General features: G+C 59.9%; 4 protein-coding genes across 4 annotated transcripts in view; 2 read left to right on the top strand and 2 right to left on the bottom strand.

Moving 5' to 3' along the window:
• Positions 1-9: 9 nt before the first annotated feature.
• On the top strand, positions 10-1,385 carry SCHCODRAFT_02645452 (uncharacterized protein). Its single transcript, XM_050346440.1, has 4 exons — positions 10-163; positions 218-271; positions 381-440; positions 600-1,385. The coding sequence occupies exons 1-4, from the start codon at positions 136-138 to the stop codon at positions 1,214-1,216; spliced, it is 759 nt and encodes a 252-aa protein (XP_050197073.1). The 5' UTR covers positions 10-135; the 3' UTR covers positions 1,217-1,385.
• On the top strand, positions 1,354-3,846 carry SCHCODRAFT_02673806 (uncharacterized protein; the record flags this gene model as incomplete). Its single annotated transcript, XM_003026600.2, has 5 exons — positions 1,354-1,457; positions 1,654-1,757; positions 1,814-2,413; positions 3,079-3,138; positions 3,230-3,846. The coding sequence occupies 5 exons, from the start codon at positions 1,354-1,356 to the stop codon at positions 3,844-3,846; spliced, it is 1,485 nt and encodes a 494-aa protein (XP_003026646.1).
• A 964-nt stretch (positions 3,847-4,810) lies between these two features.
• Positions 4,811-6,619, bottom strand: SCHCODRAFT_02645442 (uncharacterized protein). The gene is made up of 6 exons (XM_050346439.1): positions 6,579-6,619; positions 6,335-6,399; positions 5,865-6,128; positions 5,398-5,549; positions 5,077-5,259; positions 4,811-4,943 (listed from the first exon to the last, which is right to left on the bottom strand). The coding sequence occupies exons 2-6, from the start codon at positions 6,375-6,377 to the stop codon at positions 4,884-4,886; spliced, it is 702 nt and encodes a 233-aa protein (XP_050197072.1). The 5' UTR covers positions 6,378-6,399; positions 6,579-6,619; the 3' UTR covers positions 4,811-4,883.
• Positions 6,620-7,356: 737 nt separating this feature from the next.
• SCHCODRAFT_02673803 (uncharacterized protein) overlaps positions 7,357-11,811 on the bottom strand; it is a gene marked incomplete at both ends in the record, with an annotated part of 8,045 nt that continues 3,590 nt past the window's right edge. The window contains 7 exons of the mRNA XM_050346688.1: positions 7,357-7,394; positions 8,384-8,686; positions 8,743-8,969; positions 9,118-9,310; positions 10,079-10,245; positions 10,403-10,700; positions 10,733-11,804. Of these exons, the coding sequence (XP_050197071.1) occupies positions 7,357-7,394; positions 8,384-8,686; positions 8,743-8,969; positions 9,118-9,310; positions 10,079-10,245; positions 10,403-10,700; positions 10,733-11,804 (2,298 nt within the window). The remainder of the gene's footprint in view (positions 7,395-8,383; positions 8,687-8,742; positions 8,970-9,117; positions 9,311-10,078; positions 10,246-10,402; positions 10,701-10,732; positions 11,805-11,811) is intronic.

The raw sequence follows: 11,811 nt of genomic DNA, 5'->3' as shown, positions 1-11,811 counted from the left end.
TGATTCAGAGTTGCAATCTCCACTCATCTCGACTCACGCCCCTAAACGGAAGCAAAGTACGTCGCCTGCTTACAACGCTCATTACCCCTTAGCACGGAAAGTGTCCATCCTAGCAAGCACAGCAAGCCGCCCGAGATGGCCCCTAAGAAAAAGGACAAACAGCGTACGTATGTGTTCCCTGTGCGTTCGAGCATTCGGTTGACCAGATCTACGGTAGACAAGTTTCCATACAAGCAGAAGCAGTTGGAGGAGGCGGGGCTTGTGGGCGAAGGCGAGCTCCTTCTCTTCTCGCATTCCCTTGCTCGCGCCACGCTCCCTTCGCCGACCTTCAGCAAACCCTGGCCTGACCGCTGTGTCCTGACCACTTTCCCACTCTGTAGGCCTATCCGAAGAGGTCCGAGAAATTATAGAGGACATGAGAGAGCGCCCAATCATGTACTGTGAGTTCTGGGCCTCCTTCGTATTCAGTCTCTTTTGTTTGTTTCCGCCCCTTTTTCCTTCACCTATACCCTGCCACAAATAACCTCGACATATCCATAAAGCCTTTCTGGTTCGCCTCGGTAAACACGTCCAGTATGTTATACTAACAGCCTCTCTAGTGGGCGCGACCTTGGACCAGCTCAAGTCTACCAACGAGCACGCCCTCTTTTGGGAAAAGATCGCCGCCGTACGCACGCATCCAGAGACACTGTCAACCACCACCGACGGCTCGCCCTACGCCGTCTCAGAATACGAGAAATGGTTCTACTATCACGGAAACAGCAACACGCTCGTCTACCGCTCCGACCTACACACCAATCCCTTCCCCGACCCTTCGCCCGGTGCGCGGCCCCCCCAGAGACGCTTCGACCACTTCAGCTGGCACATGCATCCGGCGTTGCACGATGCGTGGAATGCCCCGGCGCGAGTGCACCATCAGGTCAGCGAAGCGCTCAAAGCCCGAGGCATCACGTTTTACGACGCGTGCCTCTATCGCGTTCGCGAGGGCGACGAGGACGAGGACGTGTGGCCAGCGCCTCAGGGCCGGCCAATCGTCTGGGTCCTCATGCCCCCGGGGGCTGTTACGGCGGAGGTGGCGCACGAGGTGAGCGAGGAGATCTTCGCGCTCCTGGAGAAGCAAGGGATTGCGCGGGGTGATCTGGAGGTCGAGTGGGCGGAAGGGCATATGCGGATGTGGGGCGCGTATACGAACTACGTGTCGTTGGAAAAGAAGTAGGGAGCGGATTATGGTATCCGGGAGCACACCTGTCTCTTGGGATGAACAGACAATACTTTCGGTACTGACCCACGTGCATTGTGAGCCTTGCCCGATGGGGTCTGCCGCGGAATATCCAATTCAGCCCTTAATCTCCCATGCCCCTAATCGAGAGAATGAAGGAGAGCGAGACTTCTTGGTTCGAACCTTCACACACGAACAAAGCACGACCTCATCAGAATGTCGGCAACGGAAAAGAAGAGTACGTATCGAGTACCAAATCCTTCCTCGTGTCTAGCACATGGGCTCTGCATGTGGCAGTCATGCATATGGCCATATTTTCAACAGTCTAGTTCTGACGTGAAATCCTGCAGTAGAATTTCCATTCACCGACGAGCAACTGGCTGAAGCCGGGCTTACAGGAGAAGGCGAGTTTCTGTTTCGTGTCTTCCCACTAGACCATCCAAATCGCATGCTCAAACACCGTCGCCTCAATTCACAGGCCTCTCCGACGAAGTCCGCAAACTCATCGCGCACATGCGAAAGCGCCCAGAGTGGTATCGTAAGTCGCCATCTCCTCTCTTCCAACTACCCACACGCACTCCACTCAAATGTCAGGCGACGCCACCCTCCCCCTCCTCCAATCCACCAACAAGCAAGCGCTCTCCTTCGAGGCTCTCGACGCCGCGCGCGCCCACCCCGAAACGCTCTCGACCACCACCGACGGCTCGCCCTACGCGGTCTCCGAGTACGAGCGCGTCATGTACTACCACGCCACCGACGGCCCCGTGCTCCTCTACCGCTCCGACCTGCGCGAGCGGCCCTACCCCCTCCCGCCCGCGCCTCCCCCACCCCGCCGCCCCTCCCGGTCCGGCGCCCGCGGCCCCGCGATGCGCGCTGCGGAAAATGAGATGCGTGATCTGGGGATGCTGACCCGGATCAGGGACAATTGGGGGATCACGCCGTTCAACGCGAGCATCATGTTCTACGAGGAGGGACCTGCAGGTGAGGCGGGAGAAGGCGCAGCAGACGGCGAGTCCCCAGTAAAGAAATCCCGGCCTTTTGTCATGGTGCACGTCCATCCGGGTGGCGTGACAGACGCACAGGCGGCGCACGAAGCGAGTGAGGAAATCCTAGACCTGTTTGAGAAGCACGGCGTCCCGCGCGGGCGTCTGACGGTCGAGTGGGGGGAGCAGTATGTGCGCATGTGGGGCTCTCGTACGAACTATATAGATATTCGGGACTGAGAAGTGGTCAACGCAAGGCGGAATGGGCGGGGGGATTCTATACATCGATCGACCGTTGTCGTTTGAAGTCGCGCATCGCAATTGCCATTTGCTTTCCGCATGCGGAAGTTTATGTTCAGTTGCCAAAACGGTCCACTGGAAAGTCAATGCGAACCAAGACCTCTCACATTGAGTCATGCGCGCCCCTATTGAACTGTCTCGAATGGTGAGCTCTAGCGAGAGTCCTCGTCCGAAGCGCTCATCTGTGAACAGTGAAAGGAGTTACCCCAGCAGCAGAAACAACCAATCACTCAGCGATGACATCCACAGAGAAAAAGGGTAAGTGCCAGCAATGCTCTCGCAATTATCAGCGCCCGCACTCTGCAGGCGTTTGCGACACCTCACATGCGGCTTCCTGCTAACACCCATCCCGCCAGTCGAGTTTCCGTACACCGACGCGCAGTTGGAGGAAGCTGGCCTCCTGGGCGAAGGCAAGTAGTACCCTGCCACTCTTTCGTCCAGCTTATACTAAATAAATATTATATCTCGTGCCCCTTTACCATCCCTCATAACATCTATAATAATTGGCGTGCCTTCTTTCCGTGCACTCTTCGGACGCATCGCCGTACCCGCTGCGCGCATCGTCACACCTCCCAGGCGTCTCCGCCGAGGTCCAGGAGATCATCGCGCACATGCGAGAGCGCCCGGAACGGTATGGTGAGTCCCCTCCCCCTTGCTCGTCCCCAGTATCCATCGCACCACGCCGAGCGCTCACACAATACGTCCCGAACTCACGCACCCCTTCCAGGGACCGCCATCCTCCCCCTCCTCCGATCCACCAACGAGCAAGCGCTCTCCTACGAGGCTCTCGCCGCCGCGCGCACCTACCCCGAGAAGTTGTCGACGACCACCGATGGCGCGCCCTACGCGGTCTCCGAGTACGAGCGCATCATGTACTACCACGCTCAAGGCGCCACGGCCCCCGCGCTCCTCTACCGCTCCGACCTGCTCGAGAGGCCGTACCCGCTGCCCCCGTCGCCGCCCCCTCCCCGCCGCCCGAGCCCGTTCGCCAAGCGGCGCACGGCGATGCACGCGCTGTGGAACGGCAACAAGGATCTCCGCGCCATGTGGGATAAGGTAGGGGAGCGGGGGATCCGGTGGGAGACGATCAATCTGTACTTTTATAATGAGGGCGAGGGGGAGTCGAAGGAACAAGGGGAGGATGGTGTTACCTCGAGGCCGGTCATCGAGATACACGTTCGGCCGGGGGGCGCGACGGCGGCGCAGGCGCACACGGCGAGCGAGGAGATCTTGACGCTGCTAGAAGGGAGCGGTGTCCCGCGCGGGGAGGTGACGGTAGAGTGGCCGGAGGGGCATGTGCGGATGTGGGGTTCTCGTCAGAACTATGTGGAGCTACGTCGCTAGTCTGCGAGCGTTCAATTTGAGGATGCGCGCTGGCTTTGTAGGTGTTAATTGGATCTGAGGTGTAAGTTAGCACTGTATATGAATTCGATAGTTGTACAGGCGTGCGCGCGCATTCTGCATCATTGATCTGTCAGTCGTGTGCAGCATCAGAAGGCAAAAGCATCTGAGCCGTCTTAACGAATTCAGAAATAATGCACCAAAAAAGCTGTGGAAAGTGAGCATGCGCAAGATGATCATAGGAAATCTCGGCGCCACACGCTCACCTTCAAGCTTCAGGCTCAAGTGACTTGGTACTTGAACCATTCGGCGTGCTCACCCCCCTGGCGCATCCAGCTACCTCCAATACCTCTCAATCGGACGGGACGATAGTACTCTTCCGGCTATCGGACGAACATGGGGCGCATCTGCATAGCATGCAGGTCAGAAGTTCCAAGCCACTTATCTACAAGCGTATGATATGAGACGTGAGATGGCAAGAGATGAGGAATGGTATGCGAGTGAGTATGGGAAGGTCGAGTACTTTTGCAAGGTGGATAGCGAGCTCGATGCCCGATCCGAGGGAGTCAAAAACGAGACGAGGAAGAGGCGAGAAATACGACAGACGAAGGAGCGGCACGTGTTTGGGACATCGAGGAAGAGACGAAAAATGGAAAAATGCCGAAGAACGATGCAAAGGTGAATTCAAACCAAATGGGATGAGAAACCGAGATGCCCGAACGAGGAACGGCGGAGTGATAGAGAAAGAGCCAAAACCGAACTGAAGACAGTGTTCACAAGCCCAACAGAGCGAGCGATATAAGATAAGTAAGTCAGCGAACGACACAGAATATACATGTAAGTTGCGACGCGCCCTCCCGCGATGGACGCGCGCTGGAGTCGCGCAGCCGGGCGTACCGTGCACGAGATAGCACAAGGGCGACTTGCTTCGGATGATGCAGTCTTCCTACGTGGCGTCGGGCTTGGGCGATTGTTGCCTTGCGTTAGGCAAGGTCTTTGGATGCGGCAGCGGTCCTTCTTCTCCTCTTTTCTAGCCGCTCTCATTGATACTTGTCCTTGTAGATCCACGCGAGTCCAATATCGCTCGCGCCCTGCGCGACCTGAAGGTGTCTCGTTAGCATGCTATACTTCCATTTCCCCTTCCCCCTTCGCTCCTCTGCACTCTGACCTTCCCTCCTCCCCCCTTGCCCCTTTCCCCCCACACCCTCACACAAAAGCACACCAGACACTCACCGCCGCCCGGTACCACCTCGCTGCCGCCCGCCGATCCTTCTTACACCCCTTCCCCTCTGCCAGGCAGAATCCCAGATCCGCCTGCGCATCCGCGTCGCCAAGGCGCGCCGCAACAGTGTAGTACTGGACGCCCATCTTCATATCCTTGGGCACACCCCAGCCGTGGAAGAAGGACTGGCCGACCTGGGGCGAGGGGTCAGCGTTCAGGCTTTCCCCTTCGTTCGAGCGAGGCATCCGCGTCTTTCGAGCGAGGCGTCGGCGAGCTGCCGTCCATCGGAAGCACGTCTCGCGGATCCCCTATCCTATTTGCGCTCCACTCACCTCATAGATCGCCAGCACCAACTCCGCCTGCACGCCGCTCGCGATGCGGTCCATGCCCACGCTCGCGCGCGCTGCGTGCGCAGACGCTTTTTCTGCGGCGGCGATCGTCGCGCCGTTGCCCTGCGCGGAAGCGGGAGATCCTGGACGTGGGCCTGAGGGAGAGTGGTGTTAGCAATGAGGTGAGGAGGGATGGGGAGGCGGAGTGAGGGAAGAGGGGCAGGAAGAGGGCGAAAAATGGAAGGAGAGCAAGGAAGGGGGGGCGTCAGCGAAACAACTGAGCGAGTAAGATAAACAAGCATGCGTAGCACAAAGTATCAGCAATGGGAGGTATAAGTAAGCCGACGGCAGGTCCGTGTACATAGTCAGATCGTAGGAGATGCACAGTCAAATCGTAGGAGATGCACATCCAGCCTCGCACCCAGACACCCGCAGTCTGAACCGAGAGGGCACAGGACGCGAGCACGCACCGCGGCTGCGCGAGCGGAAGAGGCCGCGCTTCTTGGAGGGGGAGGTCGTGGGGGATTTGTCTTTGGGATTGGAGGGGGATTTGTCTTTGGCGTCGAACGGGGATTTCTCCTGCGAGTGCTTCTCGTTTGAGGGGGAGAAGGGGGATTTGGGGCGCTTGAAGAGGGAATGTCGGGAGTGTTCGGTAGGGGTTGTGCTACGGGTATGCGACTTCTCCGGGGATACGTGCGCGTTGGAAGAGAGGGGGACCTCGCGGACGATCGCGGCTGGGCGGTATCAGTCGTACGGGGTGGGGGTACGGTGGCGAGGCTAAGTAGGGCACTGAAGTAGAATACGAAGTATGTGATGGGTAGGGTATGCTTCGAGGTGGCGAAGGCGTACGAAAGATAAGAGATAGATAGCGGAGGTGAAAGCAGAAAAGGATGATGACAGGCGACGACCTGAAAAACACAAAAAAGGAAACACCACTCACCCGCCTCGCCACCCAATTCACCCTCCAAATCGCGCACCGCCATCTCAGCTGCTTTCCGAAGCCATCTGAGCGACATATCAGCTTTCCATACCATCCCTCACCCCTTTGCTTCCTCGTTCCTCTACGCTCCATTCCGCGCTATTCATCCCCTGCTCCCTCTACTCTCCCTCCCGCGTTGTGCCCCTCTCTTCCTCCCTCCCCACCAAAACATTCCCCTCCAATCTGATGCCTAAACGAAACTCACCGAAACCCGCCCTTCTCATCCCTCGGCACGCCCCACCCATGACGCAAGGCAAGCCCCCACATGAGCATGCCAACGCCACAGCCGCCTTGGAGGGTCTGGGGGGAGGTGGGGTCAGTACGGATTGCGATGGGGGTTAGTATGGGTCGGTAGGGTTAAGTTGTAGTGCGAGTGACGAGAATATAGACGGGTATGCAGGAAGTTGGGTGGAGGGGCGCAAGGGAAGGAGAACGAGAAGAGGGGGGATAGAGAGTGGGAGGGAAGAAAAGCTGGACATGACAGAAAGGCGAAGGAGGGGTGATGGGTGGGGAATGGCTATGGATGGCGAGGGTAGTGGATGGCGAGGATAGGGGGTGGCAAGGAAAGAGGAAAGATGAAAAAAAGCGAGGACGGTAACTTACCGCACTCGTCTCGAACAACCGCGCGCTCTCCTGCAGCTTGTTCGCCTCGTGCGCCGCAATGCCGGCCGCGAGGAAGTCCTGCGGCGTCTTGGGCGGGCCGCCAGGGGAGGGGGTGGGCGAGAGGCCTGGGAGGTGTATCCAATTAGGAGGTGCGTTCAATTAGGAAGTGCGTTCAGTTTCGGGTGATGGTGGAGACCGTGGTTGCGATAATGGTGTGGTCGAGCAAAAGAAAAAGAGGTCACGATGGAGAGAGAAGAATGATCAATATCGGGATGAACAAACATGAATGGAAACCCAACCCACCTCCCCTGACCGTCCCCTGACTCCGCACCGTCGCCTGGCTCGCGCTCGCTTTATGTTGTCGGAGCGTCGCTTGCGATTCAGAGGGCTTGTGTAGGCCTGCGCTGCCTGGTTGGCGCTGAATGGACGAGGGTGGTCAGCTTGAGGAAGGGGGAAACGTATAAACAAGGGAGAAACATATGAACGAGGAGGGAAGGAGAACGAGGGGAGGGAAGGGGAGGAGATGAGAGAGGGGGATGGAGGGTGGGGGCTATGAAGATAAGCGACGGTACGAGGATAAACGACGGGTGAGGAAGAATGAGGGTGAAGTTATGTCCTCTCTCTCTGCCAAATAAATGATCGAACTCACCTCCCCCTGCCCCCCACCCATCCCACCCCACCCCGGCGTCCCCGGCTCGCTCGCCCTTCCATCATACGGGTAATACGAATAATCACTGTACACGCTCGACGCGGGCGTCAGCGGCCGCGACGGCGGGCCCGAGGGCAGGTGAATGGTGGAGGGGTTGCGGGTTGTGGCTGTGGAGGTGTTAGTTGCGTGTTGTGGGGAGCGGTCAGTTAGTTGTGCGTGGCGGTCAGTTAGCTGTGCGTCGTGGAGTGGGAATAGGAGGGGCGGTGATGTGGGAAGCGGGAGGTTGGTGTTGGCGGAGTAGGGGTAAGGAGTGGGTGAGAGTAAGGGACGGGTGAGGGTAAGGGATGGGTGAGAGGTAAGGGACGGGTGAGAGGTATGGGATGAGTGAGAGGTATGGGATGGGTGAGAGGTATGGGATGGGTGAGGGGTATGGGTTGGGTGAAGTGTAAGGGTTGGGTAAGGGTAAGGAATAGGTGAAGAAGCAATGGACCGGAGGGCCTGAGAAAAAAGAATAGCAGACGACTTACCGGCAGACGTCGCCGACAGATTCGTCGCCGAGCGCGACGTGGTCAACGACGGCGGCACATGGCCCCGGTTCACCGCGGGCGGGTTCATGAACGCGGCGGACTCGGGCGAGAGTTTGGAGGATGAGGCGCCTCTGTGGTGCGCTTCCTTGGGACTGCCGGACGCCCCTCGCTGGTGACCTCCCGATGCGCCTTGGTGGTGTCCTTCTCTTGGCGAGCCAGACGACGGCGCACGCGCATGCCCCGCATCCTTATACATCGCGTACTGCCCGCCACCATCACTGAACGTGGCCGAGGCCGGGCTGCCTTGGTCGCTGAACTGTTGAGAGGCCGGCGAAAAATTCGGACCGTCATACGGCGACGGCAACGAGTCCGCGTCGTATGCTTCCTCCTGGGGCGACCTGTTCGCTCCATACGAAGCGTACTGCGCATCAGGCGAATACGCCTCGGGCGACGACCCCCGCGCATCCGGCGACAACCCGCGCGCCACCTGCCCCGGCTGGGGTGAGCGGCTCTGCGACCTCGCATGCGTGCTACCTACAAGACCGTCCATTCAGCCAACTTTCTACCTTTGCCTAGTGCGTGTCGCTCACCAGGTGACGCCGCCCTCATCGACGGACTCCCCCCACGCAACGACGGCGACCGCCCGTACGCGCCCCGCCCCGCCTGCCCCGCGGTCGTAGCTTGCACACCCAGCGGCACCTTCCTCGTCTTTGGCTGTCTAGTCGTAGGATCATACCCCGGCGCGCCTGGCATGGAGGGGTCAGAGGGCGGGTAGTCTGCGGGATGTCGTGAGTTCGAGTCCAGTCGAGGGGGAAATCTGGGAAAAAGGGAGAATGGAGGGGGAAACAAGGGAAGGGGAGAAGGGAGGAGCATACCAGGCGCATTCGACGGCGGCGCGGGGGGCGGATAGTCCGGCGCGTCTATGTCGTTGTTCAGTCGCAGTTGCGGGGGGCAAAGGAGTAGACGTACTGGAGGGAGGCGGCATATCATAAGGGGAGGACGCCCTTTGCGAGTAAGGTGAGGGAGCGCGTTGAGAGTAGGGCGACGGCGCCCTCTGCGAGTACGGTGACGGCGCGCGATTCCCCTGCGCCGCATACGGCGAAGGTGCCCTATCCGAAAGTTGGTTCCCGTACGGCGAGGGGGCGCGGTGGGAAGAGGCTGCGGGGTAGGTTAGCATGTTGACAAAGAGTATTGTGGTTGGAGTCGAGAAAGTGGAATGAGGAGTCGAGAAAGTAAAATGGGGAGTCCAGAAAGTAAAATGAGGAGTCCAGAAAATAAAATGAGGAGAAGGAAAGATGAGAGGGAGAAGGCGCCAAGCAAGATATAGCACAGGTCCGCAGCAGCGCGACACAGCAACCACCGCAATCCGGTGCAGCACAGTAAAGTGCCTAACGCAGCACAGTAAAGTGCCTAATGCAGCACAGACAGCGCCTAACGCAGCACAGTAAAGTGCCTAACGCAGCACAGACAGCGCCTAACGCAGCACAGTAAAGCGCCTAACGCAGCACGGTAAAGCGCCTAACGCAGGCTGGCACCACACCATAGCAACGTGAAACGGCGGCGAAGCGAGAAAGCGGAGGCTCTCCCGCACAGGGAGGGCGAAGGAAAGGTGGGGGCGAAGCGAGGGCGGGGGCGAAGCGAGAGTGAGGGCGAAGCGAGGGTGAGGGTGGAGGAGGGGTGAGGGCGAAGCGAGAGTGAGGGTGGAGGAGGGGTGAGGCGGGATGAAGGAGGATTGGAGGAAGCGGTGGTGGATGGAGTAGGGCAAAAGGGGGTCTCGTGTGCAGCGTGGCGATCGTCAGATCTCCTGCGTAGCGTGGAGATTGTGCGATCTCCTCAGAGCGTGGCGATTGTGCGATCTCCTGCGTAGCGTGGCGATTGTACGTGGACTGGAATGGAATAAAGACGTTCAAGAGTACGCAAACTCACCTCCTCCCATCCCCAGCAGATCCCCGCTCGGCGACGGCGAGTGCGTCATGTACGGGTTCGGCTTCGGCGAGGGCGGCGGCTGTCCGTAGCCAGAGGGCGAAGAAGGGCCGTAGCCAGAGGGCGACGGCTGTCCGTAGCCAGAGGGCGGCGGTTGTCCGTAGCCAAAACTTTGCGACGGTGAAGCATACTGGGAAGGATGCAACGAAGCCGGCGACCCATATCCCGAACCCCCACTGACGTTGCGCATCGAGCCTCCCCCACCACCATACGTTGACGGCGGCGCACCCCTCCCCAAACTCGCCACACTCGGACTACCCCTCCCACCTCCCAACGAGCTCATCGACGGTGATCCACCGCGCAGGGAGCTCATCGACGGTGATCCACCGCGCAGGGAGCTCATCGACGGCGACCCCCGCATACTGGGTGTGCTGGGGCTCCCACCACTTAGTCCTCTCGCTCTGTTTCTTTCGATGACAGCGCGCTTCTGCTCCTCCAGATGCTCGGTCGAGATATACGGTCGAACAGGCTTCGCGGCGCCGGGTGGAAGGGTGGCAGACTCGGTGACGACGACCGCGCGAGAGGAGGCCGTGGTGGTGAGGGTCGGGCGGGGGGAGGGGGAGGTCTGGATGTTTGGCGCGCCGTCGACAGCAAGACGACTGGAAGCTGGATCATGGGCGAACGTTGTGCCATGGGAGAAGGAGGAGGGGTCGTGCGCGAACGAGTGCGGGTCGTGCGCGAACGAATCATCCTGATTGTACGACACGTCTTGCGAGTAGGCAGTGTACGAGGATTCGGGGCGGTCGAAGGCGTTGGAGGGTGAGGTGAGCGAGTGAGAGGGTGCCCTCTGTGGGTGAGAGGCAGAGGACCCAGGCGGGGGTGCGTCCGACTGCGGCATCGGGCGGCTGAAGTTGCGGATGTGCTGCTGGATCGGCTGGCGACTGGCCTGCCGCGAAGAGGAAGCTGTGATCGGAGAGGAGACGACGACGGTCGGTACGTCCTCGTTGGCAGTGTACGCAGCGCCAGATGCGTCCGCGTACGCCGCACCAGACGTATCCGCGTACGCCGCACCAGACGCATCGGCATAATACGCCTGATCGTCGTCGTCCTGGGAGTAGATGCTGTCGAGGTTGCGGGTGTAGCGTCCAGAGGCGGGGTACCCGGGACCCCCATAGGAGTTGCGATCATCATCCTGCGAATAGACACTATCGACGTTGGAGTAGACGCTCTTGAACGCGTTGCTCGCGTGCGGGTTGTCTTGGCGGCCGGGGGTGGGGCGCTTGGCGTCGGCGCGGACGGTGTCGTGAGCATAAGACGGCGGACCACGTCCACGCCCACTGGCAGCCCTCTGCGCACCCTCACTCGCGCGCTTCGCATCCGGCCACGAGTCGCGGAGGGCAGAGTCGTAGTTCTGGTGCGAGCCTGGCCGGTCGTCGCGGTAGGTGTCGGTGAGGCCGGCGAGGACGGCCTCCTGGGCGTCCGCCAGCGGCTGGTCGTCGTCCACGGGCGAGTTCATGTCGATGTACGAGTCGACGGAGGGCTCGCTGGCGTGGCCGGCGCGGTTGCCTGGGTCGTTGTTATTGAACGGCGGATAGTGCTCGAGCCCGGCGTCCGCCGGATAGATAGAGTAGGACGAGCCGGCGTAGGAGGTGCTGGCCTTGCTCTCCGAGTAGGCGTGCCTGGCGCGAAACGAGCTGGCGTCGGTGTACACGCTCTCGTCGTCCCTCGCCTGGTCG

This window comes from Schizophyllum commune (genome assembly GCF_000143185.2).
Source record: "Schizophyllum commune H4-8 unplaced genomic scaffold SCHCOscaffold_17, whole genome shotgun sequence".
In the NCBI taxonomy this organism is placed as follows: domain Eukaryota; kingdom Fungi; phylum Basidiomycota; class Agaricomycetes; order Agaricales; family Schizophyllaceae; genus Schizophyllum; species Schizophyllum commune.
This window is presented reverse-complemented; position numbering and strand designations above follow the sequence as displayed.

What these genes read in the sequence shown, in the direction of transcription:
- SCHCODRAFT_02645452 (XM_050346440.1), top strand. Translation starts at nt 136, where the DNA reads ATGGCCCCTAAGAAAAAGGACAAACAGC. An exon ending in TAAGAAAAAGGACAAACAGC is followed by an intron (nt 164 to 217) that starts GTACGTATGTGT and finishes GATCTACGGTAG; the next exon opens with ACAAGTTTCCATACAAGCAG. An exon ending in AGAGCGCCCAATCATGTACT is followed by an intron (nt 441 to 599) that starts GTGAGTTCTGGG and finishes CAGCCTCTCTAG; the next exon opens with TGGGCGCGACCTTGGACCAG.
- SCHCODRAFT_02645442 (XM_050346439.1), bottom strand. Translation starts at nt 6,377, where the DNA reads ATGGCGGTGCGCGATTTGGAGGGTGAATTGGGTGGCGAGGCGG. An exon ending in CTTCCGCTCGCGCAGCCGCG is followed by an intron (nt 5,550 to 5,864) that starts GTGCGTGCTCGC and finishes ACTCTCCCTCAG; the next exon opens with GCCCACGTCCAGGATCTCCC. An exon ending in TGGTGCTGGCGATCTATGAG is followed by an intron (nt 5,260 to 5,397) that starts GTGAGTGGAGCG and finishes CCCTCGCCCCAG; the next exon opens with GTCGGCCAGTCCTTCTTCCA.